This window comes from Euleptes europaea, chromosome 4 (assembly GCF_029931775.1).
Source record: "Euleptes europaea isolate rEulEur1 chromosome 4, rEulEur1.hap1, whole genome shotgun sequence".
Classification (NCBI taxonomy): Eukaryota; Metazoa; Chordata; class Lepidosauria; order Squamata; family Sphaerodactylidae; genus Euleptes; species Euleptes europaea.
This window is the reverse complement of record NC_079315.1, coordinates 98,145,513-98,162,065: the sequence shown is the minus strand read 5'-3', so window position 1 is coordinate 98,162,065 and position 16,553 is coordinate 98,145,513. Positions and strand designations below refer to the sequence as shown.

At 42.3% G+C, this 16,553-nt stretch overlaps 1 protein-coding gene across 2 annotated transcripts in view; it reads right to left on the bottom strand.

Annotated features, from left to right (window-relative positions):
* Positions 1–16,553, bottom strand: part of PLPP1 (phospholipid phosphatase 1) — a 95,551-nt gene that overhangs the window by 51,238 nt on the left and 27,760 nt on the right. The window contains exon 2 of one of the 2 annotated variants that reach the window (XM_056848328.1): positions 14,464–14,618. In XM_056848328.1, coding sequence (XP_056704306.1) covers positions 14,464–14,618 — 155 coding nt within the window. Of the gene's footprint in view, positions 1–3,803; positions 3,956–14,463; positions 14,619–16,553 lie in introns of both variants that reach the window. The other variant, XM_056848329.1, reaches the window with a different exon arrangement.

Here is a 16,553-nt window from a genome sequence, read left to right as displayed (position 1 = left end):
TTTCAGGGTGGATGCCATCCTACTCAGATGTCATCACCACAAACAATCTATTATTCTGCAGATGCTGACAGCTCAATCAAATGGAGCTCAGTAGGCTTGAATTACTCCATGCTTCTCACCAACTACTGCTAATAGTGATGTCTTTCAACATTTTGGTTCCTTACTGAACACTAGTCTCTGCCACTAAACCACATCAGCATTGGGCCAAAGGTAATCAAGTGGAGATAAGGAAGCTTAAAGATAGGCAGAGATTCTCATGTTCCACCTGCATGTGTATGCTTACTACATACAGGTACTAGGATAGTGATACCTTTACTGATACCCCTTTATTAGGGTTGCCAACCTCCAGGTGGTGGCAGGAGATCTCCCGCTATTACAACTGATCTCCAGTCGATAGAGATCAGTTCACCAGGATAAAATGGCTGCTTTGGCCATTGGACTCTATGGCATTGAATTACCTCCCTTCCCCAAACCCCGTCCTCCTCAGGCTCCACCCCAAAAACCTCTCGCCGGTGGCGAAGAGGGAGCTGGTAACTCTACCCTTTTTTGAGGAAGGGGTGCTAGCATGTCGCAAGATCCACTCCTTCTAAAGAAATCATTTAGCACTGGAGTGCTTGATAATCATTCGGTATGAAAAACTGGAAATCCTCTGGTGATGATACCTCAGCAGTGACATGAAGACTCCAAAAGGAGTCTGGATTCAGGCCTTTCTATGCAGTAGGCCCAGCCCTCACCAAGTTACTAAATCTACTGAATGGAGGACAGGTGGCCAATCTAGCTAAGCTGGGCTTTAAAAGCAGCACTTGCTATGACAGACCATGCAAGTGTGGTTTCGACTGGACCTACAAAATTGGAGTTAATTTACTTGTTGTGATGGTCTTCGTCCTTGAAAGACTTAAGACTGAGCGTCCCTTAATGTTGCTCAGTATGTACAAATAGGAAGAACAAAGTCCAATACCATCAATGTGATGACGATAACACAGACTATGCATCTCTTGCCTCACAAATCCTAACAATTTCCATGCCAGAAAAATACTAACAACTGTATCAAGCTTTTTTGATACTCAATCCAGACAAGATTAGAATAACGCCAATTCAGAAAGGTAGCCAACATGAAAATAACTTCATATATTGAAAGATTACAGGGTGAGGTAGTAAGTAAGACAATAAAAGAACCTTAGAGATACTGACTATTCCTTTCCCACAAGATCTTAGTAATCAATAATGCGAATTTGTTAATTTCTGCTGTATCTGTTATAAGCATATGAAACTTATTTGTAACCCAGGCATTAATAACAGTTCTAGCAAGAGGAGTGGGGATTATTAAGAAATTGACTGAACACCGCCAGCATTGTGATGACCTTATATAGCTCTGTGGTGTGGCCTCATTTGAAACAATGTGTACAATGCTGGTTGTTGTACCTCAAAAGATTTTGCAGAGCTGGAAAGAGTACAGAAGAAGGGTGACCAAAGTGATGAAGGGGGTTGGGAAGATTTGCTATGAGGAAAAGCTAAAGAATCAAGGACTTTCCAGTTCAGGAAAAAAATGGCGACTGGGGTGGGGGAGAATAGGAGAGGTTTATAAAATTATGCACAGAATAGAGAAAAGGGATAGAGACAACTTTTTCCTCTCTCTCACACAACCTCAGAACTCGGGGGCACCTAATAAAGTTAATGGCCATTAGGTGAAGAAGAAGAAGAAAAAAGTACTTATTTACTCAATAAATAATTAAACTGTAGAATTCACTGCCAGTAGAAACAGTAATGTCTAGATGGTTTTAAAGGGACTTTTATTCATGGAAGACAGGTCTAAAGATAGTCATGGTGACTAAAGGGAACCTTCAACATTCAGAGGCAGTAAACCTCTGAATACCAGTGACAGTAGGCAACATCAGAAATTGACTTCTGTTTGTTGGCCCTCCAGGACAACAGGCTGGCTATGCAAAAAAAAGGATGTCAGACCAGGATGTTGGATAAGATGGACCACTAGTCTGATCCAGCAGGACTTTCCTTATGTTCAGTTTCTACAACTCCACATTCTATCGGCTTCTTGCACTGCTTCTCCATTGCTTGCATCTTGCTCAGAATATAGCAGTACAGTTGCTCTTTTGTCTATCAAACAAAAATTAAAACTACACTTGATCAGCCTTTTTTATGCTGTGTCTTATAGTGTGCTTTTAATTTTAAAGATGATGAACAGTAGGCCCTGGTCATATTTGACAACTCACTCCTGAAATCCTCTCCTGGAGGCCAGGTGAACTCAAACAGCACCTGATGACAATGTAATCCAAAGTACAGTTACACCCTTTTAAGTCCATTGAAGTCAGTGATCTTAGAAGGATATAACTCTGTTTAGGATTGCTCTGAGTATCCTGCAATCACAGCATAAGCTGACAGGTAAATGTGCCTTTGCTGTGGCAGGACACAGAGAGCAGGAACTGCTCCAGATTTCCCAGTTCACAATGTGTACTCAACGATGGCCTAGGCTAGCCCAATCTTGTCTGATCTTGGAGGCTAAGTAGAGCCGGCCCTGGTCAGTACATGGATGGGAGATCAAGGAATACCATGAAGAGGTAAGCAATGGCAAACTACCCACCTCTGTTCATCTCTTGCCTCGAAAACCCCATGAGGTCACGATAAGTCAGCTGTGACTTGATGGCACTTTCCACCACCTCCACTCAAGGCCAGGTAACCAACAGTAAGATCAAAAAGAGAAACTATCCAGATTGCAACTATCCTGTATTATCACTGAACACCTTCTGATTTTTTCAAGAATCAATATCTGTCTTCCAGATTTCAGTAAAATTGACACAAGTTAAATATTTAGAACCTCAGTGGCAACGTAAAGTAGCAGCGCAGCTTAGAACTTTAGGCTGGATTCCTCTCTGCAAAGGGGAATTCCAGACTTCAGCCCAGTCAAGGAATATTTCTGGTCAGAGGCCATAATCATTTTCAATTGGATTCAGACCTGTTAGTAATCTCAATGTTTCTATGACCTCAAGGCTGGATTGCTGTAACTTGCTTCACCATGCTTTATTAGTGAATGCCCTTCAATTTTAGAGCTTTCCCCCCACCCAGAAATTCACCAGCACTGTCCTTTAAAAAAAAAAAAATACTGCAAGATCTTTCTATTTAGGCTGGCTGTTGAAGGCTACTGTTAAAGTAGGCAATGGATTTGACATTTAGTTGATTCAATGTTTTGGTTTTCCTACCTAGATTCTAAACCTGCAGGATTTAAAATGTCTACTTTAAAATCAAGCATTAGCTACCATGAGCTTTTAAGAACATAAGAACATAAGAAAAGCCCTGCTGGATCAGACCAAGGCCAATCAAGTCCAGCAGTCTGCTCACACAGTGGCCAACCAGGTGCCTCTAGGAAGTCCGCAAACAAGATGACTGCAGCAGCACCATCCTGCCTGAGTTCCACAGCACCCAAGATAATAGGCATGCTCCTCTGATCCTGCAGAGAATAGGTATGCATCATGACCAGTATTTCATGACCAGTATGCATCATGACCAGTATCATGACCAGCTTTTAGAATGGAGTGCAAATTAGCAATCTTTTTTAAAAGCTAGGACATATTGTGCTTCAGTGTTTTAAAAATGTATGGAACCCTTCTCATAAGGCACTTATTCCTCATGCAGCAGAAATATTATTTTCATTGCTTAAATGTTGCCTTCTCCAAGGTTCATGGCTTCTTTCTCCTGACAGAAAAAATACTTTCCATTGCCATCCGACAACCAACAAAATACGACAATGTCTAAAACGCAATGCAATGGAGGAAAATGATGTGTAAACTTACAACAATTATATCCAAAGGAACAATTATTCCTGCTAATAATTGATATGAAATGGTGTCCTCTTTGTAAGGGTACTTGATGGATTCATCACTACAGAACACTCCTCGTGTGTAGGGAGTATGCCTTGCAGTCAGAATTGCGAAAGGCAAGCCAGCTAGCAAAAAGAATAAGATAATTATATTACACAAGGTATACAAAAAAGCTTCATCCCCCCCAAGCACCTTCCATTCACAGCAATAAGCAAGAGCGCAGAGAACACAAGCAGAAAATTAGAACACTTCCACTTCTTTTCTATAAATGCTGGTTCAGGACATGCTTAGAATTTTCAGCTGAGTAAGATTCAAAGGAAACAAGAAAAGCTTTCAGGATTTCTTTTCGCTCCCACAACTGTGCTGAATGTTCCATTTGCGCAAATCATTTCCTTAAAATGCATATTTATGACATCTCTAGTTGTCCTCTATATCCGCTTATCACTTTCAACCAAACCAGCTTTGTGCTACACATACAAGGCAACCTCTGCTACTCTGAGACATAAGACTCCACTCCATTCCACACAATCACACGTGCACCACAAAAGCAGGAAGAGAAAGGGACCAGAAACCACACAGAAGAACCTGGGAAAACTTGGTCACTGCTTGTTTTGTAAAGCATCAGACATTAATCTTGCCTCCCCTTCCTCCAATCCATAGGCCCTACGTGACAGCCACCTCATCAGAATTGTGACTTTACATTCCAAACATCTGTCAGAACTAGGTAGCCATTTTCCAAAGCTTGAAGTAGTCTGCATTTTTACTACATCCAGTTGAGACCAGCACGTAAGCTCACACAGTCATTTGTGCATATATATATTTCCAACCTATTTCTGGAAAGAATTCTAAAGTTATAACAAAGGATGAAATACTTTTCAAAGGTAATTAAAGTGGCAACTTTACGTAAAGTTTTTTTAGAAAGAAAGGAAGGAAGAACAAATGTACTGTATAAGGTAAGCAACAATCTAGTTTGGCATTAAAATATCGAAGTGTAACAGTGCAGGCGGAATGAACAAAATATAGTCTAGTCAGCATGGCTGGCTTCTGTAAACACTGTCCACCAATTGAAAACTAGAAAATTACTTTACAAAAAAGAAAAGAAGCTCTCAGGAAGTCTTCTTGTTGGAAATCAGTTTCTATGCAGTCCGCAGCATATAGGCCCTGGCTCTTTAACGTAAAGAGCTTCCCTGTATTTGGATGATCTTATGGGGTATGCCAATCAAAGAACCTCCTGCAATTTTTTCTGTTTATCTTTCCTCTTAATTTTGGTTCACAATTTGGGCAATTCTTCATCAAGTTCTTTTGTACTTAACAAAAAGTACATTTGCTTCTCAACTTCTCAAGGCCAGTTTACACTTTCTTTTTAATCTGTTTTTTGGGAAAAGTGAACATTATCAGTTCTAAATTCCCACTTAAAGCATCCCAACTTGGTACAAAATATTTCACACACTGGTGCTTTAAACATAGATTCTCTTGGTCCAAGTAACAGAGACACTGGTTTGGAAATGGAAGAGTAGGTTTTTATACCCCGCTTTTTCTCTTCCTTAAAAAGTCTCAAAACGGCTTACAATCAAGCTCCCTTCCCCTCCCAACAGCAGGCACCTTGTGAGGTAGGTGTGGCTGAGAGAGTTCTGAGAGAACTGTGACTAGCCCAAGGTCACCCAGCAGGCTGCATGTGGAGGAGTGGGGAATCAAACCTGGTTCTCGAGATTAGAGTCTGCCACTCTTAACCACTACACCACATTGGTTCTCCAATGGGAGACAACAGAACTAGACAGCATAAAAAAATGATTAATTAATTATTCCCAACGGCTATGATTTGGGAAGCCCTTTTGCAGAAGAGATAGCAAATGCCACCATCACTGTATCCCTTTCTCTCTCTTCCTCATGCATGACACGACATCAACACAGAGGTACACTGCCTTGACCGCAGCAGCCAAAAATGTGAGGTGTGTGCACAGCACACAGCTAAACGACCTCCCAGTATGGGTAGGGTTAACATATGATTGATGGGTGGAAGGAGTGTGTGGCAAGCAAGTTCTGGATCTCTCAACAGTGTACATCTTTGTCTTCGGACATTCCTGACAAATGCAAAACACCCACAGCCCTTCCACACCGCAAACTGCTTTGCATACTCAAAAGCAGCTTGCGATGCAACAGAGAGAAGGCGTTGCAACAATGTTTGGGTATCACTCTATGCGGGTGTGTAAAGTGCTGTCAAGTCGCAGCGGACTTATGGCAACCCCTTTTGGGGGGTTTTCATGGCAAGAGACTAACAGAGGTGGTTTGCCAGTGCCTTCCTCTACACAGCAACCCTGGTATTCCTTGGTGGTCTCCCGTCCAAATACTAACCAGGGCTGACCCTGCTGAGCTTCTGAGATCACTCTATGCCTAGATATAATTTCATGATTACTGGACTGTAGTCGTAACCCTTATTTTCCAGTGCTTTTCTGTGGTATAGGGTGGGGGTCAGAGAGTATGCAGCACAAAATGTGTTCTACTACTAGTAGTCACGTGTAGGAACATTGCTATGAAATGTGAAGTCCCACCATCTGACCACCGAATAGCCTATTGTGCCTCCCCACCACCACTCAGGTCTCAAAACGTCACCAGAATTTGCTCCCACATTTCAAACCCATCTTTAACTTTTTAAAGTTAGATTCTCAGGATGTCAAATTCTGAATCCATGTTTGATAAAGCCTTGGGGGGGGGGTGCCCACAGCAACCGAAGTAAGTTACTTAATTCAGAAATTACCATGTATGCAATGAAGACTGAAGGGCAATAATTCTCTAGCACTACTGGACTACTTTCTCTAGCATTAAGGCCTTATTTCCCAGCCTCTTTAAAACTAATTTCCTATCCATGCATCAATGTCCTGTTGCATCTGCAGGCTAATGCCTGCTTGCATAAGTTTCCATTCCTTAATAAAGATATGTTTTGACAGGAAAACCAACACTGTTATTTAATGTATTTGCATTCTGCCTTTCATATAAAAAGGAGCTCAGCCTAGTGTTTCAGTTTCATAAACAGTCCTATGACGTGGGCTTGGCTGAGAGAGTGGCTTGCCTGAAAGTATAAGGTGCGTAGGAGGTTGAACCTAAGTCTTCCACATCCAAACCCAAATACTAGCAATTGGACCATGCTGTTCTTCTAGCCATACTGGTTATCTAAGAATCTCTTCAAGATTCCACCCCCCCCCCCACGTAAGCCCACTACTTTAAGTTTTTCAGGCCTCACTTTAAGATCCTTTAAACAGTATTACTGTTACCATAAGGAACCATTTCACACATTACTTTACGAACAACCCCAGGCTTGCCTGTTAATGTGGAACTGCAGCCAGTCCAGACTCCCTGAACATACGTATATAAAACACACTGTTGCAAACAGTTATTTATTGCATTCACACTTCACATTTTTAGATACACACTTAGCATATATTCAGACACACACCTAAAAAAGTAATATATTGCCTTAATTCCATAAAACAATGTATTGGTTTAATTCCCAATCCACGAGTTCGGTGGAGGGGAGGCAGAGGGAAGAGAGGATGGGAAAGAAAATCACCTTATGTATGCATAGTGAAATGGGTTAGAAAAGGGGGGGGAGAGTATAGAAAAATATAATAATTAATATTATTGCAAGTGGTTTTATCTATTATATGCTGTATTTGAATTTATAATAATGTAATTATTATTTATAATAATCTTAAAACCATGTTTAATTAAGCATCATATAGGATACTATGCCAATAAAGGTATTTGAATTTGATTTGATACTCATGATTTGTTTTAAGATTAATGGAATGATCATTGTTAAACTATTATTGCTATCATTAATACACTGAGTTGTGTTTATTGTGTATTGCAAAGAATATTATTGTCTGCTACACTTTTGCCTGTAGTCCAGATGTAATGATAACAGTATGAGATTTGACTTTTTCTGTATATTGATTTTTCTATATCTATTCTATATATATTATATATCATTAAATTAACAGAGGAGGGGAAAGGAAAGAGACCACCAAGATAGATGCTATAGGAGTCAGTAAGGATACAGTTTATGAGAAGTACAATCCTAAACAGATTTGACATCAATGGACTTTGAAGAGTATAATTCTACTTAGGAATCTGTACGAATCTGAAATCTGATCTTTCCAATCCATTATTCTATCTGCTGGCTGCCACAGACCCCCACTTTGTTATGAGAATGGAGTAGCAGGGGCGGAAAACACAAGTAGTAAAAAAAAAATTAGAGTATGGGGATGGCACAAACTCAAGACAGAAGAGAGGTCAGTGTTCTATTTGCATCCTGCTTCCACCACTCCCACAGAACCTGCTTCTCCTCCCATTAAACTAGCTCCCATTTCCACTTGCAGTAATGTTTACACCCTGGCACAGCCCTGAAACAGGTTCTAAATGCACTGCCCAGATTCCTCAGGAAACGGCTGTACAAGGGAGTTTTGTGCAATGTACGTTCAGGTGGGTTTTTTTTAAAGCTTTATATACAGGAATAAGAGTTCATAAATTAAAACGGGTCCTAAAATAGTAAGCATCTTGATTGTGCTATTCCTGAAAGCAGACATCACAGCACAGAACTTAGACTGATAATACAGGAAGGTAAATATAGCAAAAAGCAAAATGTTAAAACCTGTATGGAAAGCAGCACATACCCAGAAATGTATTTCAAAAAGCCTTTCCTGTTTATAGAACACACTAGGGGGTAAACGTGACAGAAAATTGAACGACCCATGTTACTCATTCAGCTGTGTAGATATAGGAGCAACATTAACATTTATTTATTCCTCACAATTGTACATTTCAGACTACAAAGGTTAGTTCAAGCTGAAGAAGGGTGCATGGCGCGCCCCACTGTGTTTAAACTGACTGGTCAAGACAACATCAAGTTATACTGGCTCACAGCATGAAGTCCAATACTTTGTCCTCCTGAACTTTAAAACGTTGCTTTCAGCTGCTCAAACACTTAATGAATAGTGGCCAAATGACTCCTTTTGTACTGTACAATAGTGAAAAGAGGAGCAGCCCCAGGGAACTCACTGATCCATTTCTCTGCCTTTGTGCCTGCCTTTTTTCAATGGGTGTTTTCATACGCAATGCAGGCTAAAAACAAAAACAGACCGGAGCTTCCCGGTATTGACTGAACAACCACCTAGACCCGTGTTGGCGAACCCATGGCACGCGTGCCGCAGCTGGCACATCAAGCCCTCTCTGTGGGCACGCACAGACCTGTTGCGTCTGGTGTTGCCGTGGTGAGAGCACTGAGGGCGGTGCTCCTTCTCCCCAAGCCCATGCTCCCCAAGCCTGCGCTGGTACCCTCCCTCTCCTTGCACCGGGGCAAGCCCCTCCCTCTCAGCTGAGCTGCGGCCGCAGCTGTTTGTTGGGACGCCCCGCCCGTCTTCAGTTTGGACCGGGAGGCTGTGGCGAGCACCTTGCCACGCCCCCCTCTCAGCTGAGCTGCAGGGCAGCTGAGCTGTTTGTCAGGGCCCCCGCCTGTCTTCAGTTTGGACCGGGAGGCTGTGGCCGAGCACCTTGCCACGCCACCCCCTCTCAGCTGAGCTGCGGGGCAACTCAGCTGTTTGTCAGGGCCCCCGCCCGTCTTCAGTTTGTCTGGGGCCCCGCCCGTCTAAAAAAGCATTTAGAAAATTCTACAACATTTGCAGACAATCCTACAAGCCATCAGGAAATCTACAAGGAATTTTCCATCATTGTAGCAGCTGCAAAGGTGAATTTTAGTAACAGATTTTTACAGTTCCGTAAGATGGAGACAACCCTGTGTTTTCTTACTTTTCCAGATAAAGCCAAATTTGAAGAACTTGATCTTTCCTGCCCACACTGGTTAGATTTAGAAAATCTGGAAATGGAGCTAATAGAATTTCAAGAAAGCTCTGTCTGGAAAAATAAATTCTATGACCTGCCTGAAACACTTGAGAAGATAGAAGGGATGCCAAAGGACAGCACAGTTAGTTCTGAAAATGAAATCCTTAAAGTGTGGAATTCTCTGCCAAATAATTTTAAGTCAATGAAAGCACTTGGGATTGCTTTCCTTATTTTGTTTGGATCATCTTATGCTTGTGAGCAGCTGTTTTCAGCTTTGAATTATATCAAATCTGACACCAGAAGCAGGCTAACAGATGATCTGAGTGCTGCATGTGTTGCTCTCAAACTTACAAAGTATGAGCCAAGGGTGGACAAATTATCAGCATGCACACAACAGCAAAAATCACATTAATTGTTCCAAAAATTTGACGATGTCCTCAAAGATGTCACAAAAATGGTGAATTACATCATGGCTCGTACTCTGAATTGTTTCAAGCACTTCTTGAAGAGGTTCAGGCACAGTATAATTGTTTACTTATGTACAATAATGTCCGGTGGCTGAGCAGAGGATGAGTCCTGGAGAGATGCATGCCAAAGGCAAACTTTTACCTTTCAATAAAAAGTTGTTTGTATAATTGAAAGCTCCGTTATTGTGTTTTTCTTTTAATGCAAAATATGTGAATGTATGAGTTGTTTTTTCTAAACTAAAACCTCAGTATTCAGGTTAAATTGCCGTATTGGCACTTGGTGATAAATAAGTGGGTTTTGGGTTGCAGTTTGGGCACTCGGTCTCTAAAAGGTTCGCCATCACTGACCTAGACCTCTCCTAGCTGCTCACAATCAGGGATACCTGTCAGAAGCCTCTGGCAATGGCCACATCAAAGCCGGCGGAATAAAAAGGCAGGCCACCACTACTGGCTCAGTCAGCAGGGCGCTAATTCCTGGATTAAAACAAAGGCTAATTTTAGTTTATGATCCCCGTTGCTTTCTAGTCTTATCCAGGACAGGGGGTTCACAGCCTTCGTAAATTTCTCCCCCTCCCCCAAATCCTAACAACCCGCAATATAAATACACACTTGCTAAGAGCAAGCCTCGTTGAATGACTTCTGAGAAGCTACATGAAGAGCTAGGGGCCAGCGTAGTGTAGCAGTTAAGAGCCCCAATCTAGAAGAAGAAAAATAATTGGTTTTTATATGCCGACTTTCTCTACCACTTAAGGAAGAATCAAACCGGCTTGCAATCACCTTCCCTTCCCCTCCCCACAACAGACACCTTGTGAGGCAGGAGAGGCTGAGAGAACTCAAAGAGAATTGTGACTAGCCCAAGGTCACCCAACTAGCTTCATGTAGAGGAGTGGGGAATGTGAAGGAGTGGGGAAACCAACCCAGTTCACCAGATTAGAGTTCACCAAATTAGAGCTCATGTGGAGGAGCAAAGAATCAAACTTGGCTCTCCAGGTTAGCATCCACTGATCTTAACCACTACACCACCCTGGCTCTCTATTGACATCACTTTATTTTTTGGAGCAAGGGAAGAAAAGGGGGTGGAGGATGCTCCTTCAGATAAAAGGTATCTGTGCCCCAGAATCCACATTTTAGTACAACTGGAGTTGTCTTTGAAGTGGTACACTTACCTTTGGAAAGCATTTTTTCCCTGTTTACACAGCAGTCAGCCCAGAAGGCTTACGCTATTTTCTCTTTCTTTTACGATCACGTCAGCCAATGTTAAATCCTCTCATTGTTTTTCAGGGTGTATTGCCCTGAAGTCCTAGAAAACCCATACTTTCTAGGAAGACTCCACCCCACCTCCTTTTTTCACTCATTTCTAAGGTTACCAACTCCAGGTTGCGAAATTCCTGGAGATTTGGGGGTGGAACCTGGGGAGGGTGATGTTTGGGGTGGGCAGACCTCAGTGGGGTATACTGCCACAGAATCCACCCTCCAAAGCAGTCATTTTCTCAGGGGAATTGATCTCTGTAGTCTGGGGATCAGTTTGAATTCCAAGAGACCTCCAGGGTCCTCCTGGAAGTTGGCAACCCTATTCATTTCAGACTGTTTGAATCAACAATCAACCATATGCTCTTGTATTGTCCATTTTATTGTGAAATTTGTGCTGTCCTTTTAGATCCCTTTCTCTCAAATCATGTAGATCAAGCTGATGATAGTAAGATCAAATTGTTGTTATCCTCCTGAGATTCTGAGACTATTCAATCTGTGGCTAAATTTTTTGATGAAATTGTTAAGAGGTGGAGGTTAAATGATGTTTAGAGGGTTGGTTTCATTTGATCGACTGCTTGATAGTATGCCAATAAAGGTATTGAAATTGACATAATAGTGGTGGTAAAATATGCTTTGAATCTATATTAATGTATATCTAAAATCCAAGCACTTTGCTTCATAGGAGTTCAAAAAGCAAATGACTCTTCTCCACCCAAACGGTTTCATAGCTGACATAATTAGGTGGGCATTAAGTGTTAGGCTTGTATGTGCTTCCTAAGAGTAAATATTCCTGTTTGCTTTTACCAAGATCTGGAGTATTAACACTCTAATGCTGTTTGTGAAGCGAAGAGCAAACATATGAGAACTACTAACTTTGGGCAATGCAGGCTGAAAATGAAATATTACTTCCAACGAGCAGCTTACTATAATGGAATGAATGTAATTTGGCTTTGTTCAAAGGCTAAAAACATTTCAATATAAACACTAGTTTTATTTTAAAAACAAGATCGCAAAAGTGCTGTGCTAGAGAATTTCACTGAATTGCAGGATCCACAAGGCCTTTTAAATGAACTATTTCCATAAATGCAGCCTAGTATATCATGACAATTTTTTTTATTTATTTTTTAATGCAAAGCCCACCTTCATTCCCTGCCAAGGCTGGGCTCAGGGTGGGTAATAACCTAATAGGCTGTAATCAAGTAAAAAAATAAACTAGCTTTTCAGATCAAAAAGTCTCTAATAATTCCTACAGCTGCCATTTTATGCACATTTATTTGTGGGATAACACTACAGAATTCAGTAGGGCATGTTCAAATAAACACCATAGGACCATGATGCACATCTTACACTTACATTAACCCAGCTGGCTTCATGTGTAGGAGTGGGGAAAACAACCCGGTTTACCAGATTAGAGTTCACCGCTCATGTGGAGGAGTGGGAAATCAAACCCGGTTCTCCAGATTAGAGTCTACCACCCTAACCACCGCTCTCAAACATTACACCACGCTGGCTTTACCAACTTAGTTGGTAAAGCCCCTTCCAGACTGCAAGTGGGTAAAATCACATGGTTGAATGCTTCCCCATAGAAGTATTCTTCTCATATACAAACCTAGCCAAAGAAGGAGGGAAGTTAGGCAAGAAAGCATCTTCCTAACATCTAGTTTTGTCTACTGTGAGTTTTTATATTGAGTGCTGAAGCATTCAACCCCCTACACACAGTCAGGGATATGTACATCTAGGAGCAAATGTACCACCTCGTCAGCTGTTAGAAACTGCTAAACTGAAGTTATGCCATTTTGTGAAAATAAACAATTGTAAAGACAGACTTCATTCCCACCAATTTCAGATAAAAGGGTGCTCCGCTCCACAGAAATCAATGAGACATAAATGCGTATTTAAACACTTTTGCTTCAGTTGTATAGGAAGAAGGGGCCCAAAATCTAATCCAAAATTTACAGCTCTGAGACTAACCTGCTCACCGATTAACTCTGATTCAAATAAGACTGCATCAAACCTGACACAGGCAAGTAATATTGAAGGAAGAAAAGAATCCTGTTCTTGCTGCCTTCTTTTTTTTCTGCTAGGGCCAGTTAATGAAGAGCAAAAAGAATCTTAGCTGGGGGGGGGGATGAAATAAGCCAAGCAACACCCAGTATGATCACATTATCCAAGCTACAACTTGTTCAACTATGCATCAATGGCATTCAGGCATTTCATATTTTTATCATGGTCTCGCCATAGTGCAAACTCAGAAGAATTTCCCATGTGTTCTGAGAGCAAGCCTGTAGTAATGAACGGGTTTAATTTATATATCTTATATCTAATTCTGAACCTGACCTCTAGTATGCGGATCAAAAACTCTGCACAAAGGGCCAGGTACAGACAGCGGAAGGGTTTCTGTAGACCCGGGAGAATCCCTATGTTTGCTGGGAAAAACCCAAACAGGTTTTTTTTAATTAGCGGGTTTTAAATCCCCCTCAAATGGAAAATGCATACCAAGAGCTCACAAAACCTCACAATATCACTGTCACCATTATGGAGTTGTCTAGCAACCCCAGCAGGACAGGAAGCTTTTAGACTGGAACAGCAAGTAATGCAGAGATGGGAAGGGACAAAGGAGGGAAAACTGCAACTGGAAGTATTAGAAAGAAGAGAGCAAAAGCAGCCATGTGTGGGCAGAGAAGGAGAGAGCAGAGAAGGGAAGCAGGAAAGGGGACAACAGGCAGCAAGAGGGTAAGACAGGATTGCCCTTCCCCATGGGTCTTGCAAGGCCCCACCTGTGTCTATTATATTTCCCCTCTCAGTTCTATTTTAACAGTACCTTCAACTAATTTGGGGTTAAGACAAAGTCATTTATACAACTTTATACAAATGCAAAGTTATCATCTGGAGATTTCAATAAATTCATGGCAACAAACTGTAGACAGGCGACCAATTATTTCAAACATAATTTACATAGATGTTGGTTTCTTGCTGACATTTGGTTAGACTTTTTCCTTGAAGACTTGGTCACAAAGAGAAACTCTCAACATACACAAGGCTTTTCCCACACACAGCTGCCCAGATATTAAGCTACTTACAGAGCAAATGGGCAAGGTGAACCCCACTGTGTAGAGGACAGTGGATGTGACGGTACTGTCATGGAATGGATACTTGATGGTGTCATCACTACAGAAAAAGCCTCTCTGATAAGGCTTTATTTTTGCCAAGTTTAGAACACCAAGAGGTAAGCCAGCTGTTGGGGGAAGGGAAAAAATACACAGTTACAAATATATTTTACCAAGAACGGAGAGAACTACTGCACAACATGCAAAACTCAGGGGACTTCTCCAGGTCAGTGCTGTGTATTAAATATCATGCAACACACATGGATACCTCAGACATACCTGCAACGATTTAAGAAATTAGGAAGGTGCATAGTTCAGAATCCCCAGATAGCATACAATGCTCTCTACCTGAGACTGACCTGGATGGCCCAGGCTAGCCCAATCTAGTTTGATCTTGGGAGCTACGAAGAGCTGGCCCTGGTTAGGACTTGGATGGGACACCACTAAGGAAGTCCAGGGTTGCCACTTAGAGGCAGGCAAGGCAAACCAACATCTCTTGCCTTGAAAACCCTACGAGATCTGTAAGTCCACTGCAACGGCACTTTCTACTACTACCCTAGATTGAATCGTTTAGATCAGGGGTGACAAACATATGGCCCAGGGGCCAGATCCGGCCCCTTGACAGCTCTTATCTGGTCCACAAGCCAACTGAGGCAGCCACACCCCCACTGTCAATCTGGGCTGGCAAGGCATGGCCTGGCCTGACCAAGTGACATTTATGTCCTATCCAGCCCTTGTAACAATTGAGTTCAACACCCCTGCCTTATAGTTCATGACCACAGAACTATTCTGACATCCTAGTCTGAATTATGTAGGACTTCTTTGAAGCATGCAAGATCTGGTCTTATGGGTGGAAGGCTGGAAGATTTCAATTAATCTTCTGCCTATGTTCAGTCCTATGAGTTTGACCCAACAATAGGTATTGGGGCATATAGCTACAGGCCACATATAGGTCTCGCAGTTAGCCTTGAAGATGACTGGGCAAGATCTGGTTAACTTCTCCCTTTGCTGCTGCTTCTCAGAAGGCAGAGTTGCCACTGCTACAGAGGAAAGCATGGCAAAGCCTGGTGTTACCTGCACTGCTATCCACCTTGCCAGGGTCACTTCGGGGCAATTAAGAGACCTATAATAATGTCCCCCCACCTTCCTCCTCCTGCCTGGTCAGCTCTGACTCTGTGATAACAAAGTCGACTCCACCACCGAGCTGCTGAAAGTAAGCCTGGCCTGCTCAAGACACCCAGGCATGGTGCAGTGGTTAAAAGTGTCCGCCTCATATCTGGGGGGTTCGAATCTCCACTCGTGCCACAGAAGCTTGCTTTGTGACCTTGGCCCAGTCACACTCTCTCAGCCTAACCTACCTCACAAGGTTTTTGAGAGGATAAAATGGAGGAGAGGAGAAAAATGTCAGCTGCTTTGGGGTCCCGGTTGGAAAGAAAGGTAGGGCACAAATGAATTAAGCACATAAAATGAATAAATAAAAGCAAAAGATGGATCCCAACCTTCTCCTGAGGAGCATTCCATCTCTTTTCAGATCACTTCCACACAGTTAAGAGCCCCCTTCCCAACCTCTTTTGAAAGTTTTGAGGATGCACATCTCTGCAGATGCAGGAGAGGAGGGGGAGGCAGGGGGTATAACCAGGCCTGGCAGTGAATAAGCAGGGGTGGGGGGGAATAATAAGCCAGCCAATGAATAAGGGGGGGGGGAGAATAGGATACACAGGATTTTCTTAAAGCAAGCATATGCAGTGGGGCATACCGCTTTATTCTTTGCCCAGGACTACAACAGTTCCTTAAAGAGACTCTGCCTGTTGCCCAGCGCTCTGTTGTTGCCACTCTCACATTCATGGAAGGACCCCTGGATATAGCAACCTAGACCATGTCCCAAATCCAGCGTTTGACATCTTTCCCCACCATGACAGATTTATCATTTTAGTCAACCTGGGAAATTTATCCTATCTACCAGCAGGGTCTTTGGGTCTTTACTGCCCCTTTATTGATGGGACTCCTAGAGGATCCCTAAACAAACAAACAAAATCTTTAACAAGTGGAGCTTTTCTGTATTG